The sequence below is a fragment of the Helianthus annuus genome, chromosome 15, assembly GCF_002127325.2.
Source record: "Helianthus annuus cultivar XRQ/B chromosome 15, HanXRQr2.0-SUNRISE, whole genome shotgun sequence".
Lineage (NCBI taxonomy): Eukaryota > Viridiplantae > Streptophyta > Magnoliopsida > Asterales > Asteraceae > Helianthus > Helianthus annuus.
The window spans coordinates 68,106,314-68,129,347 of record NC_035447.2 but is presented as its reverse complement, the minus strand read 5'-3'; the positions used below and the strand labels follow the sequence as shown (position 1 = coordinate 68,129,347).

The 23,034-nt window shown below is 39.3% G+C and overlaps 1 protein-coding gene across 1 annotated transcript; it reads right to left on the bottom strand.

The window, feature by feature from the left end:
• Nucleotides 1–13,660: 13,660 nt before the first annotated feature.
• LOC110919747 (WASH complex subunit 1-like) lies at nucleotides 13,661–14,422 on the bottom strand. Its single transcript, XM_022164006.1, has 2 exons — nucleotides 13,807–14,422; nucleotides 13,661–13,695 (listed from the first exon to the last, which is right to left on the bottom strand). The coding sequence occupies exons 1-2, from the start codon at nucleotides 14,420–14,422 to the stop codon at nucleotides 13,661–13,663; spliced, it is 651 nt and encodes a 216-aa protein (XP_022019698.1).
• Between the last annotated feature and the right edge of the window lie 8,612 nt (nucleotides 14,423–23,034).

Sequence of the window (23,034 nt, the reverse complement as noted above, 5' to 3'; positions counted from 1 at the left end):
GACAAACAAACGATGGTAGGGACCCTAAAGGGTGCGAACTCTAACTTGCACACACGCGCATGCACGAGGCGTGGGCGATGAGCACAATATGACCCATGGTTTGGACGACTCGTTTCAGGTTTAACTGGCCCATGGTTTAGGTCAGTTGTGTATAATGCAAGTCCGGTGGGTCGGGTTAATGAACCAGATCAGAAACGTCTGATGATGTCAGTAGAAACAGTACCTGCTGAGGAGATTAGCAGTGGCTCTAACTAGAATTGCTGCTTCAAGCGAGCAACAACAACTGTTCGACCAGACTAGTGGTTCGAGCAGGTAGCAGCAACAACAACTGTTTCAACACGTGTCATGAATGGGAAATGACAGTTTTGAGTACCATTTAAAATATATTTATTTAAAGATTAAACCCGTTTAATCTAAAAGAAACCCATTAGAATGTCCACGCTAGGTATCTCATATCATACGGGTATGCGTATGAAGCTTTATTTTTGGAAGGACGAATTTCTTGTGTTAGGCTACCGCACTCCCCAAATTAGAGAGCTTCGTTGCACCACGCCGGCCAAACTTTGTTGTCTTAACCGGGTCCCAGGCTGACTTCAGAGTTTGGCTTAGCGTTCCTCCAGGAAACCATACTGCCACTTGATAGACGTTGTGCCACCATGAGAGCTAAACACTGTATAACACACGGTGGGACAAAAACCCGGCTGAACTCAGGATAGAATCTAACACCTATGCAAAAAGGCTAGACTTTATTCATCATTGCCTAATCCACTTAAGTAATACAAGTAAGGATTAAACTTGGATCTTCATTGGAGAATCCAAACATCTCAACCATTAGGACACAAGTAGTGAATCTAATATGCAAAGATTACCCGGAAAATGATAAACAAGACAAATGAGTTAAACCTTAATGACCTTGATTACTGGTCTGAGCCCAAATATAATTATACTATACATGATATTAATAAAACGACTTAAAAGTTTGTACTTGTTAAATCGAAATAGTTATAACTTCTTATTTATTTACTGTTGTTATTCTATAGCAGGTAATTTTCAGGTGAATGGTCTTTTCAAAATTATTAAATATATTGAAGAATCTTTATGATGAACATGTACACCGACGAAATGTAAGAATAAAGCGAGGCCCAGTTGAATGGTCTTTTCAAATACTATTTTAAACGTATAGTAATCTAGTGGTATTTTAGAAGTGGAATAAGACTTAAAAATCATTAGGTTCTGAATTCGATTCTTATAAGAGGGTTTTACGCAGATTTATCCGGTTTCCTCATGAATTGGTGATATACATTATTGACTAGTGGAGATGGATATGATCGGGTGGTTCCGCTAGTGATACGACAATACTCAAGTGGTCTGTCACTAATTAAAATTTGCCGTTCATAAAATATATTTTGTATTAAAAAATAATAATTTGATTATAAGAATGAAAATTACAAAGTTCATATTTTCGGAATAATAGAACTTCACTTAAGTTTGGAAAAACTAAATATTTTGTACTTTTCAAAATGAGTTACATGTATGCATGAGTGATCTTTTGAAAAGTCTGTTCACACAATAAAAATTCAAACCATTGAGTTATTGTTTATTGAGTTAATTACATAATTAGTCCACAGTTAGTTCACGTGGTTTGTATAAAGTAACATATTTAGAGGGGACAGAGTGCATGCGGGGAACTCAATTAGGGAGGGGTTTTACCGCGCGGTGAGTGGTTGCCGGCCTTCAACCGGTGAGCGGGGAGAGGGAATAGCGGTGAGTATTCACTGACTCGATGAAGAAGAGGGAGAGGTGGGAGAGAAGGGGTGAATGGTGGGCCCCAACCCCTTTCAACCAATCACATTTTTTTAAAAAAATTACCACTCTCCATGTGTTTGACCATTGTTAGTGATTGAGTGCAAAATGGGGAGTGGAGTGAGAACTTGACATGTCATGATATTATTGGTTAGAAAATAGTTTAAACACTCACCATTGATTGACCACTCCCTCCACCCTTAGATACTAATAGTCTAAAATCACATTCTAGGGTATTAATTTTTCATTGGCAAATTGGATTTAAATAATCCCAACTTGCTCAATTTGGCCGATAATAATCCCAACTCTATTATTGACCGATAATAATCCGAACTGGTCCACTTTTGACCGATAATAGTCCGGCGTTAAAAATAGCTTAACGGAGTTAAGCTTTTTTCCGAATTACAAACCGATGTTTTATGGATTTTGATCAGAACGAGGATACGATTCGATTTATGTAAAACTTACCTCGAAACGGTGCTTCAAACGACTTGATTTTTGTTATTGGAAGTTTAAACACCCGAATTGAAGCACCGTTTTCGTCATTTGGGGCAGTATTTCGAGGTAAATTTTATATCAATCAACTCGTATCCTCGTTCTGATCAAAACCCATAAAACATCGGTTTGTAATTCGGAAAAAAGCTTAACTCCGTTAAGCTATTTCTAATGACGGACTATTATCGGCCAAAAGTGGATCAGTTCGGATTACTATCGGCCAATAACTGAGTTGGGATTATTATCGGCCAAATTGAGCAAGTTGGGATTATTTAAATCCAATTTGCCTTTTTCATTTTATAACGTTTGGAGGTATTAACGTTAATTGTTTGTTAAACTATTAGTACCTAAGTATGTTATTTTATGCAAACCATAGGCACTAACTATGTTAATACCCTAGAAGTTAATACCTCCAAACGTTACATAATGAAAAGTTAATACCATAAAATGTAATTTTAAACAATTAGTACCTAAGTATGTTATTTTGTGCAAACCACAAGTAATAACTATATAATTAACTTTTGTGTATTAGATGGATAAAGTTTTGAAAAAAAAAACCACTCACGTTAATTATTTTAGAACAATGACACAAAAATACACTCTTAATTCTACACCAATTAAAAAAATTATTGTGTACATGTAAAATAGACTTTCATAATCAAAAGTATAGTAAATAACATTTCTCGTACTTAAGCTTTATTCCAAATGACAGGTTGTCTCATTTGTTATTTTCGTCTATGATGTTTGTTATTTTTGCAGTTTTCGTTTGAAAGTTTGTTTTTTTAGATCCGGATTCAAAATGTTTGAAATTTTGCTATTTTCATCAAACTAGTTAGTTCCATCTATTTTTTAACGTTAAGTCAGTGATATTTTCGTCTTTTTAGACATTTTTGTGATGATGGGTAGGTAGAAAGGCAATAGAGGTGGATTTTTATTTCTTACAGTGTTTTTTTTTAATATAAAATGTCTTAAAAGACGGAAATGCCCCTCATCTAACGGAGAAAAATGGATTAAGTTAACGAGTTTGATGAAAATGACAAGATTCAAACTTTTTGGATCCAGATATAGAAAAATAAATCTTTGAACGAAAGCTGCAAAGGTGGTCAAAACTTATGGACAAAAATAACATTTTACTCTTTAAATTAAAAATTCCCTTTATCTAAATGTTGTACGATTTCAGTCATTTCCAGTAACTATCATCCAACTGGGTAAACTTAAAGAACTAAGAATATAATTTACTCTAAAATTAGTATGGGTGACACTAATTCTTTAGCTAATGGAGTCTATTTCGTGAAACTGTTAATACAATGATCATCAACTCTTAGTTTCAAGTAACATTTGACTCTAGCGGTCAAGTGGGCCATGTTTACGGGTTATCGGGTAAAATCCGACACAAATTCGAAAACTTATTACAAACCTAAACAGCACACAAATAATCATTACGAACATGACCTATTTAACTAAAAATTTATATGTATATTTTTTACATACTAGGTTAATTCCCCGTATATTACACGGGTTGAACAAATTAAACTATATAATAAATATTTCCTGTAAATACAAAACAAAGAAGGAGACATTTATATACCAGATTGACATAAGTGAGCTAATATAAATGTAATGTTAATAATAAAAAAATTGTTTTTAAAAATATATGCATTGCACGGTTGAATAATCTATAATACTATATAAAGCATCTCCTATGTACAAAATAGTAATTTCCATTCAATTTTTAAGATGGCATATAAAGGGTTAACCTAAAATGCCTAATTTTTTACCATTTTGTTCTCTTTATGCCCTTCTCACAAAAAATAGATACACGAGATCTCTCTACGCCCGTTCCCTTCTCATTTAATGCCATTATCAGTTTCTTCAACTCAACCGTTCCTCTTTCAATGCATTCATCAGATTCGTGAATTTAATACCCCTGTCCGTTTACATAAGTCCCCCTGAGATGACGCCGGGTCAGTGATGATGGGGTTCGGATGATGGCGGTGGTAGGTTGTGGACAAAGCGAAGCCCCAACAACGATGGCTTTAGGGTTCTGTCACAAGTCAGTCAAGGGGTTATTAGGATTCGGGCAGATGAATCTTGTGGTAAACGATCCTTCTTCAATTGCCCGTTTGTTTCCGCTAGCGATCATCTCTTTCTCCCTCTAACATTTATCTCACAAGAACAGAGATGGTGAAAGGTCCAGACTCTCTATCCTGATATCAACAAGAAAGCCAAAGGTAAGTCATCAATTTTCAGCCATTTTTTATATCGATTTACTTGTGTGTTTGTTGATTTGTGAGGGAAGTAGGGTCAAAACCCTGGCAACAACGATGATTTCAGAGGTACTTATTCTCTCGGTTTAATGTTCTTGAATCATGTTTCTGTTATTAATTTTGAATCGAATTTATTGGATATAATCTCTGATTATAATATCATGTTTGTGGCTATGGTGCAATTGAAGTCATGGTTTCAACTTTTCTTTATTGGTTTCTTGTTGTTTTGCAATGAAATTCATTTTGATATAATATGGTTATTGTGTCACACCCTGGCTTTGCGGAAGCGTGGTTAATTTTGGTGTGACTTCTTAATACCATAGCTTAATCATAACAAAGCTATATGAAATAAAAACCATGCAAGATCATCCGTAGATTTAAGTTTTAAAATAGAAGTAACATAACATTATCTTGGGAATTACAACATCATAACATAAAACATTGTTTTGAAAGACATAAACATCAACATGAATAAAACGCAGTTTAAGGACTGTGACTCGTCCAGGTAAAAGTCACATCCCCTAAACCTGGATGATCTCGGAACCCATATGCAGCGGGAAAACATAACATACCGCGCCAGATCTTTAATTCCCTGAAATACATGTAAGTTTGGAAAAAATCAACAATAATGTTGAGCGAGTTCATGTGTAAGTGAGTAATAAAACCTTTGTAAGTATATAAATCCTGGTATGTAGCAAATAAGGAAAAAGAGATCACCAATGGTTTGCAAGGCCATTGATATGTGTGAAGTGCAAGTAGGAAGACTCAAACCTAGCGGATTTATGCGTTGGGCACAAAGTCACCCCGAGGTCCGTTATGCTGGGCCTGGGGCTGGGCTCGCTACACCCAGATAGATCTACCGCTCCTGTCCCTCGGTCCTACCCTGAGGATTAATGGCCTCAAGTTTCCGCCTACCAACTCACATGATCTAAGTAGCAAACCTCCTTACGCTAACCATACCATGTATAAAGTATTCGTAATCAAAGTAACATGTATTTCACCCCCGCAGTTTAGAAAACTGAAAACAGTTAAGAGAAAAGGGGGACATGAACTCACAGTGGTGCGTCTCTACCAAGTATATCTCTGATCAAGCAGCTGTGCGACGACCTACACGTACTAACTCTATTAGACGGACGGCCGTGCCTTAGCTTAAGGTTTAAGTTTTTGGGGAAATAGTTAGACAACTATTTCGTGTTTTCATTTTGTAGATACTTGGTAATTATTTTCCTTCCCAAGGATGGGGGATTTAGTACATGCGCATTCGTATAACTTCGAAATATATTATTAAGTCTCACTTAATATATATTTTATTTCTTACTCCAAAATATAAATATTCTTCCCAAAAAAATATTATATTTTAATACATATGATTTTCCCAAAATAATACCTTGACAAAAACACGCGTTCATAAATATTTTCTTAAAATGCGTAAGTTACGTTTTAAAGGTCTGGTGGTATTAACTATACCGTTGTAACTTAAATATTTATCGTAAAGGCGTTCGTATTATTTTGGAGTTGTTAACCCTTGGTAATATTATTTTTACCCTAAAAATAATATCTGTATATTTCACAAAATAATCATAAACATTTTACAAGTGACGTTATGAAAAATATATATATCAAATATATATTTACTCTGTTTTATTTTATGAAAATCCCACCTCCGATATTTTGTAAATAAAGTCGTGGCGAAATTTACATGTTGAAAACAAGTCAAAAATACATTTGTAACACTTGTGATGAAAATACTTTTAAGTGTTAGGTTTTTAGAAAAATTTCGCCAGAGTTTCCCCTGTACCTGGAGGTGGCCACGCTTTCAAGCGTATCATTTTCTTTTATAATTCAAATCAACAATTTTCTCATTCAACCAAAACAATCTCCAAAGCATCAAACTAGTCAAAATATATATAAATCGCATAAATTACATGAACTTGTGGTTTACCCAAAAATTTGTAGTAAATCCCATTACTTTTAGTGGATCTTTATATAAATCAACTTCGTTTCTTGAAAGTCTCGTTTTTAAAGGAATTTCATCTTTACAACTTCTTGTAAAATTTGACAAAATTAGTTCTTTGTCGAAACTTAGTGTTACACAAGTGTTTACACACTTGTGTGTTTAAAAATCACTCTTGTTTATGTAAGATCCGGTTTTAACATATGTTTTCTTTGACACTTGGTTCTTTGAAAATACCACTTGTAGATCCGTAGATCTACTAGTTTAGAACACTATTTCATAAGTAAAATCGATTTTACACAAGTTCATGTTTAGTGTGTGGTAGAGTTTCATCATTTAACCCTTTTTATACTTTAACATACTCTATGTCATGTTTCATGAACATGACTAATCCGGGTTAGATGATGATCCGAGCTACCACAACATAGATCGGCACTAAATAATCATCACAAGACAAGTCTTACAAGATTTACACAACAACTTAGCTTTTAACCAACATCTTTAACATTTTAGTAGACTTTTACATATCATCTTGTAAGTTCATGAGTTTTAACCGTCACATTTCATTTTAACCACTTTAAAATAGATCGAGAGGGCGTTTATAGCAACTTACTACTAGCTCGAGGCTAGGGAAGAAACTAGTCGAAGAATGAGTGGATAAAAGCAATGAGGTGAGGTTCTTCACGATCCGAATGCACCAAGCTTCCTCGTATGTGATCCTTGACACTTGAATGCACTTGAAATGAGAAGATGGAAATCGAAAGATGGATAGATGATGGAGGGGGTGTTCGGCCGAGAGCTTAGGGAGAGGGAGAGAGAGTGATGAAGTTCAAGTGTGGGTGGTGATTGTTATGTTGTGTTAAGACTTGATCTTATAGGCAAACTCCATGATCATTAACCAAAGGATTATGTGTAGCCTAGATATTAGGCATTAGAGATTATTTTAATCATCAAGTACAAAGGGGAGGGTCACAATGTGACCGAATTCGGTTGGGGGGGGGGGTAATCCGGTTCGTTTCCAACCATTAGTTAAGTGATAGTTAAGTTAAGTTAGAAGTTAACTCGGTTACTAGCGTGTTACGCATTATAGCGGGTGTTAGGGTATCCGGGGACCCTAACTGGTTCCGAAAAAGGGAAACAATGTTAATGGCAATATTTTTGTGTTCCGGGTAAAGTCCGGTTGTTCGGTTGGATAGTGATCCGTTAAAGTGCTTAACAAAGCTTTAAAGTGTCGTTATTACTATTTTTAGTGACACAACTTATTCCCGACACTTTGGAAAGTGTCTGGTAATATTTTTCTCATGTTCTGGCACTTTATTAGTTAGCTAGATGCTGAATTTTTAATTAAAGTGCTGAATTTTGTACTTAGAGTACGTTTTAGGCACATCCGTCACTGTAACTTATACCTAGTGACGCAGTTCTACAACCCTTATATCCCTACACTCTCTACTAGTGTAGTAAACTATCTCGGGCTCAAACAGGCCTTAGAGGCAGTGTCTGCCTGATGCTGGCTATATCAGCATGTTTAATAGGTTATCCGTTCATTGTGCTAATGTGCTTTTGGTGCATCAAGGTTGTCACTAAGGTGCTGTAAGCAAAACATGGAGTGACAACAAGTATGATGCAAGTAAGTACACGTATCAGCATTCAAGTAGCAGTTTATCCATAATTTCAAGTAAGCACAGTAATTAAGCAGTAATCAATTATTAATTAAGTCGTACGGATACCTGGTTTAGTGAGGGTTGTCACATTCTCCCCCCGTTAGAAAAATTTTGTCCCGAAATTTTAAGTTCTGCTTCTAGATACAGGGTTCTTGGGAAATAAGTGGGGGTATTTCTCTTTCACCCGGTCCTCACGCTCCCAGGTGTATTTAGGACCATGTCTGGCATTCCAACGATCTTTGTCGAGCTTGACACTGCTCCGACGGGTCTTGTTCACTTTCCAATCCGTAACCTCAACAGGTTCTTCGACAAAATGGAGCGTGTCGTCAACATGAATTTCGTCGGTGGGAATGACAACGGTATCTTGAGTTGGACTTTTCTTCAAGTTGGATACATGAAATGTATCGTGAACTCCATTCAGTTCAGCAGGTATGTCCAGCTTGTATGCTACTAGCCCAATTCTTTCCAAAATTCTGAACGGACCTATATACCGCGGGTTCAACTTTCCACGCTTCCCGAAGCGTGCCACACCCTTCCAGGGTGATACCTTCAACAAAACCATATCACCTACCTCAAACTCTAGAGGTTTCCTTCTTCGATCCGCATAACACCTTTGACGATCACGAGCCGCCTTGATGCGATCTCGGATTTGTGCGATCTTATCTGTGGCTTCCTGGACCATATCAGGACCAACCAATTGTCTATCACCTACGTCAGACCAACAAAGCGGTGACCTGCACTTGCGTCCATATAAAGCTTCGAATGGCGCGGCACCAATACTGGTGTGGTAGCTGTTGTTGTATGAAAATTCGACCAGTGGCAAATGCTTATCCCAGCTACCGCCCAAATCCATAACACACGCTCTCAGCATGTCTTCCAAGGTCTGTATCGTCCGCTCGCTTTGTCTGTCGGTCTGTGGGTGAAATGCAGTGCTCAAATTCAATTGCGAGCCAAAAGCTTCTTGGAAGGATTGCCAAATCCTTGATACGAACCTTCCGTCTCTATCCGAGCTGATTGAGAGAGGTACTCCATGGCGCGTAACGATTTCTCTCATGTAAATTTCAGCCAACTTGCTTGTATTATAATTCTCTCTGATAGGTAAGAAGTGCGCAGATTTCGTTAGTCGATCCACTATTACCCAAATAGTGTCATAGCCTCTTGGCGTTCTTGGCAACTTTGTAATAAAATCCATGGAGATTTGTTCCCATTTCCACTTGGGAATTTCTGGTTGTTGCAGAAGTCCCGAAGGCTTCTGATATTCCGCTTTCACTTTAGCACACGTTAAACATTTGTTCACATAAACAACAACATCGCCTTTCATCCTAGGCCACCAATAATAATCTTTAAGATCTTGGTACATCTTATCCGCTCCTGGATGGATAGAGTACCGCGATTTGTGTGCCTCATCAAAAATAACTTTCCTCAAACAACCAAACAGAGGAACCCAAATCCTTTTCTCAAAACATAATGTTCCCTCCTCGTTTGGCACCAATTGCTTCTCCATCCCACGGAGATATTCTTCTTCAAGATTTCTTTCCTTGAGAGCTTCTTTCTGTGCGGCACGAATGCGCAAGGAAAGATGGGTTTGGATAATCATTTCTAAAGCCCTAACCCTTATGGGCTTGATCCTTTCTTTTCGACTTAGGGCGTCAGCGACCACATTCGCCTTCCCTGGATGATACTTAATTTCGCAGTCGTAATCGTTCAACAACTCAACCCATCGTCTCTGTCTCATATTCAACTCCTTCTGGTTGAATATGTGCTGCAGGCTTTTGTGATCTGTGAAAATTGTACACTTTGTACCATATAGGTAGTGTCTCCAGATCTTTAAAGCAAATATCACTGCGCCGAGTTCCAAATCATGTGTGGTATAGTTCTTTTCGTGCATTTTCAGCTGACGCGACGCGTAAGCTATAACTTTCTGACGTTGCATCAACACGCAACCCAAACCTTGACGCGAGGCGTCACAGTATACCTCAAAATCATCTGTACCTTCCGGTAGTGCTAAGATTGGCGCATTGCAGAGCTTATCCTTTAATAGCTGGAACGCTTCTTCCTGTTTGATTCCCCAATCAAACTTCTTATCTTTCTGCGTGAGGAGCGTCAATGGTTGAGCGATCTTCGAAAAATCCTCAATGAACCTTCGATAGTAGCCAGCCAAACCCAAGAATTGTCGAATCTCGGTTGGCGTCTTTGGCGTCTCCCAAATCTTGATCGCTTCGATCTTGGTTGGATCCACATGAATTCCATCTCCATTCACTACATGTCCAAGGAATTGGACTTCACGTAGCCAAAACTCGCACTTCGAGAATTTGGCGTACAACTGTTCTTTCTTCAGCAGCTCCAAAATAGCTCTTAGATGCTGTTCGTGCTCAGCCTTTGTCTTTGAATAAATCAAGATGTCGTCGATAAACACAATCACGAACTTATCCAAGTATGGCTTGCAAACTCTATTCATCAAATCCATAAAGACTGCAGGTGCGTTTGTCAACCCAAACGGCATAACTAGGAACTCGTAGTGTCCATAACGAGTCCTGAAGGCTGTCTTAGGAACACTTTCCTCTTGTATCCTTAGCTGATGGTAACCAGATCGCAAATCGATCTTCGAGTAAAAGCTTGAACCTTGCAGTTGGTCGAATAAATCATCTATCCTTGGCAGAGGATACCTATTCTTGATCGTCAGCTTGTTCAACTCCCGGTAGTCAATACACATTCGAAAACTACCGTCCTTCTTCTTGACAAACAGGACCGGAGCTCCCCAGGGCGAGAAGCTTGGTCGGATAAATCCCTTGTCTAACAACTCTTGAAGTTGTGTCGACAGTTCTTGCATCTCAGACGGGGCAAGTCTATAAGGTGCCTTAGCCACAGGCGCGGCGCCTGGAACTAAATCGATGCGAAACTCTACTTGCCTCTGAGGTGGCAGTCCAGGCAAGTCCTCTGGGAAGACTTCTGGATATTCCCTCACGATAGGGATGTCTTCGATTCTTGGTTCTGCAGCTTTCTTGCCTACAATGTGTGCCAGGAAGGGAGCACATCCCTTCTGTAAACACTTTCGCGCTTTCAAGCAGCTGATAATCCTCAAAGGCGTATCACGCTTCTCTCCATGAACCACAATTGTCTCACCATCTTCGGTTGGGATACGAATGACCTTTTCGTGACAAACAATTTCTGCCTTGTTGCTTGATAACCAATCCATTCCTACTACCACATCGAAGCTTCCCAGCTGGACTGGTAGTAAATCCAAAGCAAACTCATGCTCTCCCAATTCGATCACACAACCTCTGACAACTTCATTGGCTTCTACCAACTTCCCATTAGCCAATTCGATTGAGTAGGGAATATCTAACTTACTAGCGGCTAACCCAAGCATATTCTTAAACTCTAATGATACGAAGCTATAGTCGGCACCAGTATCAAATAAAACGGATGCATAGCGTTGGTTTACAGGGAACGTACCAGTAACGACATTGGGATCCTGGCGCGCTTCCCTTGCTTCGATATTGAACACTCTTCCACGGGCTTGATTCAATTCTGGGCAGTTTCTCTTATAGTGCCCAACATCACCACAGTTAAAGCATCCAGGTCTTTGCCCGTTTCCACCTCCATTTCCAGCTTGATTATTCCTTTGGTTACGATTCACAGCGCCCGCTTGATTCACATTGTTGCCTCGATTCCCATTACCTCCATTGTTTCCTTGTGGGCGATTTCCATTTCCACCCCGGTTATTGTTTCTGTTTCCAAATCCTCCTTGCCTCCCTGGCCAACCGTGGCCCAACAAGAATCCTTCAAGTGGCCAGGTTTCCCACACGCTTCACATACTTTCAAACCACACCGGCCAGAATGGTGACGCTGGCAGGTGTTGCACTTGGGCTGGGTGCCCATATATCCCTTTCCTTTCTTTCCACTACCAGCTGTAACCTGAGCTGGCGCACTTGACTCTCCTTTCTTAACAACCCCACTAGTGCCTTGCTTGAAGTTTGAGAATTTTCTTTTGTTACCTCCAGATGACCCGACGTGAGTCTCCTTCTTCTTTGTCTCGACATCATCGAACTTGTTTAGGCGGATAGCCTCCTCAGTGAGAGCCACGCTCAGATCAATTGCCTCCGTGATTGTTGCAGGCTTGGATGAGATCACCATACTTATGATTTGAGGAGCTAGACCCCAAATGAAGCGCTCAATCCGCTTGAACTCTGGAGTGACCATATAAGGTACCACATGTGACAGGTCGTGAAACCTCTGAACATACTCTGCGATCTTAGGACCTTCCATCTTCAAATGCCAGAACTCAGTTTCCAATCTTTGGATTTCAGCGCGAGAGCAATACTTTTTGCGCATAAGTTCCTTCAGTTCGGTCCATGTCATTACGTAGGCAGCAGCTTCACCAAGTGTCTGCACTTGCAAATTCCACCAAGACAGGGCTCCATCCAAGAATAGCCCAGAAATGTAGGTAACTTGCTGGTCTGGAGCACACTTGCTCATGCGGAGAACAGATTCAGTCTTCTCGGCCCAACGAACAAAAGCGACAGCACCTCCAGTGCCATCAAAGTTGACAGGCTTGCAGTCTAGAAACTGCTTGTAGGTGCACCCTGCACATACGTTACAACATGAATGGCATTAGCAACCTTGCTAGAGATATCCAATTAGATCATGGTATGTCTTAATGACTTAGTATTACCATGAGATGGATTGTTGTTGCCAGTATTGCCAGAATTACTTCCACTAGTCCCTCCTTGAGAGGCGGCGTACTGTGCGATGGCAGCAGCGATGACTTGTTGAAGCTCTGCCTCATTGGTAGGCATCGGCGTTTGACGTCTCGGCGGCATCTTCTAAAAGATGTGTTCACGTGGGTCAGGCCATAGTAAAGCGTATGTATATAATGGTAGTAATAGTACATAACATCTCATGTTATAAACACCAACCACATAACATCCCATGTTACAATCATATCAATCACACAACATCCCATGTTATAAATATAAATAATCAATCAAAACAATCTCATATGATGAGAATACTGCGATTGCATTGCTATAAATCGAGACCACATGGTAAAGTGTACAAGTACATAATAGTGTCATACATCATCATCGACTAGGGGCTACATCACCCCAGTCCAAAAGAATATCAAATCAGTGTCAATACAACCCATATACATGTCAACAAAAGTCAGAATCAGAATGCAGTCTCCAAAAAGTAGCTGTGCGGTCAGAGCAATCGCCGTCTTCTCACCAACGTCCACCCATGCTGTACTAAAGATGCCCTAAACTGATGGCGGTGGAGGAGGGGGAAAATGGGAATAAAACAAACGACGTAAATGGAGCCAGTCCTCCTCCATGGCTCTCTGGGAACGCAACCAAGAAGCAACCTGCTGCTCTAGTGCCAAAAGGCGTGCAACATAGTCAGGTAACAACGGTCGAGGGTGCTGCGAAGAAGCAGGGTGGGTCTGACCCTGACACTGGCACGGCGGTGGCTGAGCTCTCTCAAGCTCCTGAATGCGCCGTGTGAGTGCCTCCTGCTGTACAATAAATGACATCAGAACATCCTCAATAAGAATACCCCATATGGAAAGGATGGTAGGGGTCGGTCGGTGGCATAACAGGTGGTGACGTCCAGAGAAATGGCTCACTGGCTGGATCGAAAGGTGGCACAGAGAATGGAGGAACAGGGGGAATAGCAGTAGAAAACTGTGGCACAATCGGGATAGATGCCGGCACATGTCCAAAGGGATGAGCCGAGGAACCCTCTCCAGGTCGAGCTGGAGGTGTGAACTGAGGGAACGAAAAAGAGGTATCAATGTGACGTGCATCGGTGGTATGTGGGGAATAAGGTGGGAGCTCATCATCAGCATCGATCCACCCATGCTGGGCGTGCGCATCTCGTGGGTCAGCATGTGCCTCAAAAAGTGCACGATCAAACTGCACAGGCATAGGGTCAGGAAGGGGTGCAACAAGAGGGTCATCAGGTACATCAGCGATGAGTGGGGGATCAACATGACCAGCAGCAACAACATGATCGCCCTCCAGTAGTGGCGCATCAATAGGGTGATCATCAATGGGTGGGTCAACAATCACATGATCAATAATGGGTGCGCCAGCATGAACAGGGTCATGCTCGAACGCAGGGTCAGGAGCAGCTACCGGCTCGGGGGCCATGGCAGGCTCTGGTTCATCAAATGCCATCTCAAAATCAAATACAGGGTCAATGGGATCAACTGGGTCTACTGGGTCAACCGGGTCCTCCATAGGCTGATCCAGTGGTATAAACTCTATCTCCTGATCTGGGTCAAACCCAGGGGGAAAGACAGGATTGGAATCCTCCTCAATATCGTGCTCGAAAGCGAAGCTAGGGGCAGGGGCAACAGAGGATGCTCTATCAGGATCTGAACCGTGAGAAAAGTGTTGTGCATCCTGGGTGTGAGATGGTGCGGAGGCCACAGACTCAAGAGAGTCTGGGACCGGTGAGTGTGCAGGTGATTCCCCAGCTGGAGCATCTGCGAGCAACAAAAGACCACTGTCAGCTAGAAGGGCCTCGCCCTCAACATCGTCCTCCCGGGGCTCATCATCAAACAGATCGAAGTCACCGTCAACGTCGGCGTCGAGGAGCATATCGTAAGCAGGATAAACGGCCAAAGGTATGGGGGCATGGATCTCTACAAGCGGTAGGTCCCTAGCAAAAGGGCCATCAGTGGGCTCATCGACAGAGTCGGGCAGCGCAAAGGGCTGGAAGTCATCCTCGTCTGTGCTGGTAACATCTGATGTGTGGACCTCATGCTCCGAAGACTCTAGGTCATCTGATACAATGGGTCTGGGACCCGTGGTGTCCGAATCACCAGTGCCTGCTGAGTCCATGGCGTCTGTATAACACAAATACAAATATGCACAAATAATCAATCATACAATCAGGTAAAAACGTTAGTCACCAATTAAGCAATCAAATAATTATCCTAGTCCCACTAGCCTCCCAGCTTCCCAGACTGATCTTCCTAGTCCCACTAGCCTCCCAGCCTCCCAGACTGATCTTCCTAGTCCCACTAGCCAATTTTCCCAGCCTCCCAGACTGACTCCCTAGTCCCACTAGACAATTTTCCCAGCCTCCCAGACTGACTCCCTAGTCCCACTAGACAACTACCTCGGTCTCCCAGACCGAGCCTCGGCCTCCCAGACCGAGCCTCGGCCTCCCAGACCGAGCCTCAGCCTCCCAGACTGAGCCCATAAATAATAAATAAAATGTGCTCAACATTTGTTTGTAAAAACGTTTTGGATCTGGACTTAAGTGGTATGCAGTAAAAATGTTTTCGTGAGAGCCCTAGTGATCATAGTCTAGACTCGAGAAGGAGTCCTAGTTCGCTATGATCAGAGCTCTGATACCAAGCCGTCACACCCTGGCTTTGCGGAAGCGTGGTTAATTTTGGTGTGACTTCATAATACCATAGCTTAATCATAACAAAGCTATATGAAATAAAAACCATGCAAGATCATCCGTAGATTTAAGTTTTAAAACAGAAGTAATATAACATTGTCTTGGGAATTACAACATCATAACATAAAACATTGTTTTGAAAGACATAAACATCAACATGAATAAAACGCAGTTTAAGGACTGTGACTCGTCCAGGTAAAAGTCACATCCCCTAAACCTGGATGATCTCGGAACCCATATGCAGCGGGAAAACATAACATACCGCGCCAGATCTTTAATTCCCTGAAATACATGTAAGTTTGGAAAAAATCAACAATAATGTTGAGCGAGTTCATGTGTAAGTGAGTAATAAAACCTTTGTAAATATATAAATCCTGGTATGTAGCAAATTAGGAAAAAGAGATCACCAATGGTTTGCAAGGCCATTGATATGTGTGAAGTGCAAGTAGGAAGACTCAAACCTAGCGGATTTATGCGTTGGGCACAAAGTCACCCCGAGGTCTGTTATGCTGGGCCTGGGGCTGGGCTCGCTACACCCAGATAGATCTACCGCTCCTGTCCCTCGGTCCTACCCTGAGGATTAATGGCCTCAAGTTTCCGCCTACCCACTCACATGATCTAAGTAGCAAACCTCCTTACGCTAACCATACCATGTATAAAGTATTCGTAATCAAAGTAACATGTATTTCACCCCCGCAGTTTAGAAAACTGAAAACAGTTAAGAGAAAAGGGGGACATGAACTCATAGTGGTGCGTCTCTACCAAGTATATCTCTGATCAAGCAGCTGTGCGACGACCTACACGTACTAACTCTATTAGACGGATGGCGGTGCCTTAGCTTAAGGTTTAAGTTTTTGGGGAAATAGTTAGACAACTATTTCGTGTTTTCATTTTATAGATACTTGGTAATTATTTTCCTTCCCAAGGATGGGGGATTTAGTACATGCGCGTTCGTATAACTTCGAAATATATTATTAAGTCTCACTTAATATATATTTTATTTCTTACTCCAAAATATAAATATTCTTCCCAAAAAATATTATATTTTAATACATATGATTTTCCCAAAATAATACCTTGACAAAAATACGCGTTCATAAATATTTTCTTAAAATGCGTAAGTTATGTTTTAAAGGTCGGGTGGTATTAACTATACCGTTGTAACTTAAATATTTATCGTAAAGGTGTTCGTATTATTTTGGAGTTGTTAACCCTTGGTAATATTATTTTAACCCTAAAAATAATATCTGTATATTTCACAAAATAATCATAAACATTTTACAAGTGACGTTATGAAAAATATATATATCAAATATATATTTACCCCGTTTTATTTTATGAAAATCCCACCTCCGATATTTTGTAAATAAAGTCGTGGCGAAATTTACATGTTGAAAACAAGTAAAAAATACATTTGTAACACTTGTGATGAAAATACTTTTAAGTGTTAGGTTTTTAGAAAAATTTCGCCAGAGTTTCCCCTGTAACTGGAGGTGGCCACGCTTTCAAGCGTATCATTTTCTTTTATAATTCAAATCAACAATTTTCTCATTCAACCAAAACAATCTCCAAAGCATCAAACTAGTCAAAATATATATAAATCGCATAAATTACATGAACTTGTGGTTTACCCAAAAATATGTAGTAAATCCCATTACTTTTAGTGGATCTTTATATAAATCAACTTCGTTTCTTGAAAGTCTCGTTTTTAAAGGAATTTCATCTTTACAACTTCTTGTAAAATTTGACAAAATTAGTTCTTTGTCAAAACTTAGTGTTACACAAGTGTTTACACACTTGTGTGTTTAAAAATCACTCTTGTTTATGTAAGATCCGGTTTTAACATATGTTTTCTTTGACACTTGGTTCTTTGAAAATACCACTTGTAGATCCGTAGATCTACTAGTTTAGAACACTATTTCATAAGTAAAATCGATTTTACACAAGTTCATGTTTAGTGTGTGGTAGAGTTTCATCATTTAACCCTTTTTATACTTAAACATACTCTATGTCATGTTTCATGAACATGACTAATCCAGGTTAGATGATGATCCGAGCTACCACAACATAGATCGGCACTAAATAATCATCACAAGACAAGTCTTACAAGATTTACACAACAACTTAGCTTTTAACCAACATCTTTAACATTTTAGTAGACTTTTACATATCATCTTGTAAGCTCATGAGTTTTAACCGTCACATTTCATTTTAACCACTTTAAAATAGATCGAGAGGGCGTTTATAGCAACTTACTACTAGCTCGAGGCTAGGGAAGAAACTAGTCGAAGAATGAGTGGATAAAAGCAATGAGGTGAGGTTCTTCACGATCCGAATGCACCAAGCTTCCTCGTATGTGATCAAGGTTATCCGTTCTGGCACTTTATTAGTTAGCTAGATGCTGAATTTTTAATTAAAGTGCTGAATTTTGTACTTAGAGTACGTTTTAGGCACATCCGTCACTGTAACTTATACCTAGTGACGCAGTTCTACAACCCTTATATCCCTACACTCTCTACTAGTGTAGTAAACTATCTCGGGCTCAAACAGGCCTTAGAGGCAGTGTCTACCTGATGCTGGCTTTATCAGCATGTTTAATAGGTTATCCGTTCATTGTGCTACTGTGCTTTTGGTGCATCAAGGTTGTCACTAAGGTGCTGTAAGCAAAACATGGAGTGACAGCAAGTAAAGTATGATGCAAGTAAGTACACGTATCAGCATTCAAGTAGCAGTTTATCCATAATTTCAAGTAAGCACAGTAATTAAGCAGTAATCAATTATTAATTAAGTCGTACGGATACCTGGTTTAGTGAGGGTTGTCACATATTGTTGTTTAGATCTTTCAATTACGGGCTATCTCTTTTATTATGTATTAGTGTTGATAAATCTGATGCAGGAAAAACACACACCGTCTTCAATTCAGGTTTTTTTTCATCTTTTCTTTTTATACAAATTCTAAAGTTTATGGTATTTCAGTATAATATAATATATAATCCACACATTAGATCAAGACTTAATAGTGCTTCATCGTTGCATCATGCAAATAATATTGCTTTGAGAGATGAAAGTCAGCTCATAAGAGTAAGTATAAAATGTCACACCCCGAAATATCAGAGCTGGCGTGACCGGACCGGTATCTTCATTGCACAGCGGAAGCAAATAAGCTAAGTCTTCTAGAAAACGAACGCCCACTAAGTACTCGAATCCCCAATGGTTCTCCTATTCCAACCGTGCCATATTTTGAAAAGTAACCTGAGAAAGAAACATGCGAAAAATCAACATAAAGTTGAGCGAGTTCATAGTTTGTTTGGAAAAAGATTTAAAATAAATCTTTTTGAATAATCGGTTTGTGATATATTATTGAGAAAACGAATTTAAAAATCATTTTCTTGTCAAGTTCTATGGAAACTTTGTATTTGTAACGCATTATGTCCGTAGAACCGTGTATTTGTAAACTCTTGTATTTGTGATGTTCGTATAACCGTCAATGCCCACCATGACTTTGACTTCATCCTGCATAATCCTATGCTTTGAATTTGTATAAACCTTTGAAATCTCTGTAAGAATGTATGTATGTTTATAAATCCCGGTATGAAAGCAAAACAAGGAAACAGATCACCAATGGTTTGCAAGACCATTGGTATGTGTGACGGCGTAGGAAGGCTCAAACCTAGCAAATTTGTACCGGGCTTCCGGCTGTAAGACATAGTCACCCTATGGGCCACCCTGGTCCTCATGGGTGTGGGCTCGCTACACCCAAATAGATCTATCACTCATGCCCCTCGGTCCTTATACGAGGATTAATGGTCTTAAGTGTGCGCCTACCCATTCACATGATCTACTGTACTTTCCTAGGCTAACTATAACACCTCGTAAAATCACGTCCAACGATGTATTGACACGTGTAATAAACCCTAATAAAGTCAAACATTGAATTTAAGGGACTAATTTTTTGAAAAATCAAAAACTTTGATTATAGAAGGACTGGAAGTGAGAACATGGTAATAATAAGCCTCTAAATAACGTTATACGGTAATCATATTCGCAAATGAGCCACTTGTTGATCAAGAGTAGTCGTTTGCGTAATTAATTGAAAGTTTGCGCAATGAAGGGTTAAAAGCGTCAACATGTTAATTCTTACCTCTGAGTGACCTTTTAACAAACCGAGAGCTTCATGATATTTGATTATACTCTTGGGAATGCCAATTATTAGCCGTCTAAGGTTTTTATGCCTTTAAGTGACGTTACGCGCAACTTTGCAAGTTTAAGGGGTTAAAAGTGTCAATATGTTTAATTATACCTCTGAATGACCTTTTAGCGAACCTGAAGCATCGTGATATTTAATAATACTCTCAAGAATGCCTAATATGGATTAGATAAGGCTTCGAGGCTATTAAACGATGATATGCGCAAGTTTGCGCATTAGAGGGACCAAAAGCGTCAACTTTTGAATCTACGCCTTTTGGTGAACATTTAAGCGAAGGAGAGCGTAGCAAAATTTAAACACATGCTTGGGAATATCCATTATGGGCCATAGAAGGCTTGGATATCATTAGACGAAATTTCGCGCTACTTTGTGCGATTAAAGGACTATTTGCGTCAAGCTGCAAAAGTCTATCGAATCGTATGGTATTAGACCTTCCAGAATATGATCATAAGTTAAACATGCCCTAAATATCCTTTATATAGCTTAGAAATAGGCTTTGAGGTGTTTGGTGCGCAAAAATAAACTTATTTGATCAGCAGGGACTAAAAGCGTCAAAAAGTGCATAAGTTGGCATTTTCGCGCATGTCTTACGTTCTTAATATATACGGACATCCAAAAATTTATGTAACCACTAAAATACTTTATTTTAGTGATTGGCTTGATAAAAATCCATTCGTCGCGTAGTTTGGACCGTTTTTCGCGTCCGTTCGTATTTCGTCGTAATTAGTCGAACAACGTGACCGTACGGCCAAACGAACCGACATCTGACATATTTTTGAGCATTTTTGTGTCCCCTATGTTTAAGCATCATCGTAGAGCCTTGGAAATGGCTTAACGGGCCTTAAACATGCCAAACAGGACCTTATATGCTCAAAGGGACCATTCCTGTAAATTCTGGAAGTATGTTTGCTGGTCTGGACTTGTAGGCGGGCCGCGTAAGCTTCCTGGGCCTCCTACACGGGCCGCGTAAGCTTCCTGAGCCTCCTACACGGGCCGCGTGAAATGTACAGCTGCAGAAAACCTGTTTTGTTCCTGGTTTTTCGTTGAAACTGGTTTCCATACTCACAAATATCAATCTAGGGGCTTGCTACCTGATTTGTAAAACCACCTTACACTTGTTTTGATCTGGTTATGCATCCCGACACTTGTCACGATCCCGTGCAATCCCGAAAACTATAAATAGAGGTGGGTTTTCACTTGTTCACTTCACACCTTCATTTCATTTCTGCATTGGCTCTCTGATTCAAGAGGATCCTGATCATATTGGGAACCTCCTTCAGTCCTAAGGACCACTTGTAAGTGTTCATTTCGTACTTAGTTCCATCGTTTGGCGTTTATAGCAAAAAAGTCAAGCGTTTTCGATAAACGCTTTGACTTTTAAACGGTCAAGCCATTGTTCGCAACGAACATGGCTACGTGATCGTAATTAGGTAGGTATTAAACCCTCAAAAGGGCACCTCCTAATTACCACGTTTGCTTAGTTAATTGTCGGGTTAAGTAATTAGAATAAAAGTCAATAAAATCAGCTTTGTCACTTTAATAACTGGGTAAATATTAATTGAACATGTCTAGGCATGTTCAACCTGACAATTCTGAGTTTAGGCTCGGTTCGGAACCGAAAGTCGCGAAAGTTGACTTTTGCTTTGACTTTCAGTTCTGATCCGATTTAGTTTAGTTTATATATGCCTTAGGATTCCTTTAGGACCATGTTATAGGTTAGTATAACCCTCTGAGGTTATACAACTTGGTTCCATAGTAATCCTAGTTCATTGCATGCTTCCGTTATATGCTTAAAAGTTGACCATTATGCCCTTTTGACCATAAAACGAGATTTTTGAAAATGTTAGAGGACAAAAACCTTTATTACTGATTTATAAACTTGTTCTAAAAATTTGACATCAGTTAGAGGTCTAGATTAAGAGTTATGCTCAATAGCGTAAATTGAAAGTTTTTTATTTATTAAACGATATTATTAGCATAAAACCAATCTAAACCCAAATTTTGACACCAAAATTTTTACCCACTGATGTAATATAATATTTTGGGATTTTTGAAGATTTTTATTTATTTTTAAGCTGAGCATAACGTAGGGTTCTTGCTTTGATTCGGTAATTGTCGGTTATACCCTTTTCTTGAATAAAATGAGTTTTACATAACATTTTGATACCAAAGTTTTTGCTACTGATTTTATATGATAAATAAAGTATTTTGAACTTTATAAACTGATCAGAAACTCAGATTTTCTTATATAACCCAAAAATCGCTTAAAAGCGACTTTTTACGCGTTTTAAACACATAGTATGAGTTAAAACTATTTTAAACATATAAGACTTAATACCTACTGATGTTTTAAGTAAATTTTTATACTTTAACAGTAAGCAAAAGTTTTGAACTCAGATTTCCAAATTTGACCTTTAAAGCTTATGTGAAATTACCAAAATGCCCCTACGGTGCATAGTTTGGTTATAAATAATAAATTTCACATATATGCAATACCCTACTAATATAACTTATTAAATTAAATATTTTTACTGATCATTTTAGACCAGAACCTCAGATTGTCATTTAACCTCTTTTATAATCTTTAAAATGACCAAAATGCCCTTTCAGACCTTAAATTGAATTTAAATTCGTTTTGGGCATAATGGAAGGTATCCTACTGATATCACAACATATTTGAGGCATATTAACTTGTGAAACATGTGCATGACTCATTTGGTTACCCGTTATGCATTTTACGCGTTCGGTACGGTTTATGTAACTAGTTTACATGAATTAACCGAAACGGGTCAAACCTTTTCATTTTCACTTCAAAATTCAGAATGTGTTTAGTTTACCCATATTTTACAAGTCTCCATACTTCTCGGGTCTAAATCACATTCTAATCCGGTCTTCGCTTAATCTTGTGTTTTGAGCCGTAAACCTTTCCTTAAAACTAACCGGTCTAAGTTAAGGCTTAAATAAGACCCGTTAGAAATTTAATAGGTTATTAAAACCTTCGTTCCAGATTGAGAGCCCCAGTAGAGGTAGTTGTGCTTGCTGATTTGAATATACGACTGAGAATAAAATTACATTTTAGCTTAGGTAAATACTTTTAACTTATTATCCGTTATACGGGCTTGGGATACGGTATTATAATAATACCGCTTGGTCAGGTATTGAATGTTTAATCGGATGGTGATTAAATTATTGAGGTAACCCGTTTTAATATGTCTTGTTTGAAATAAA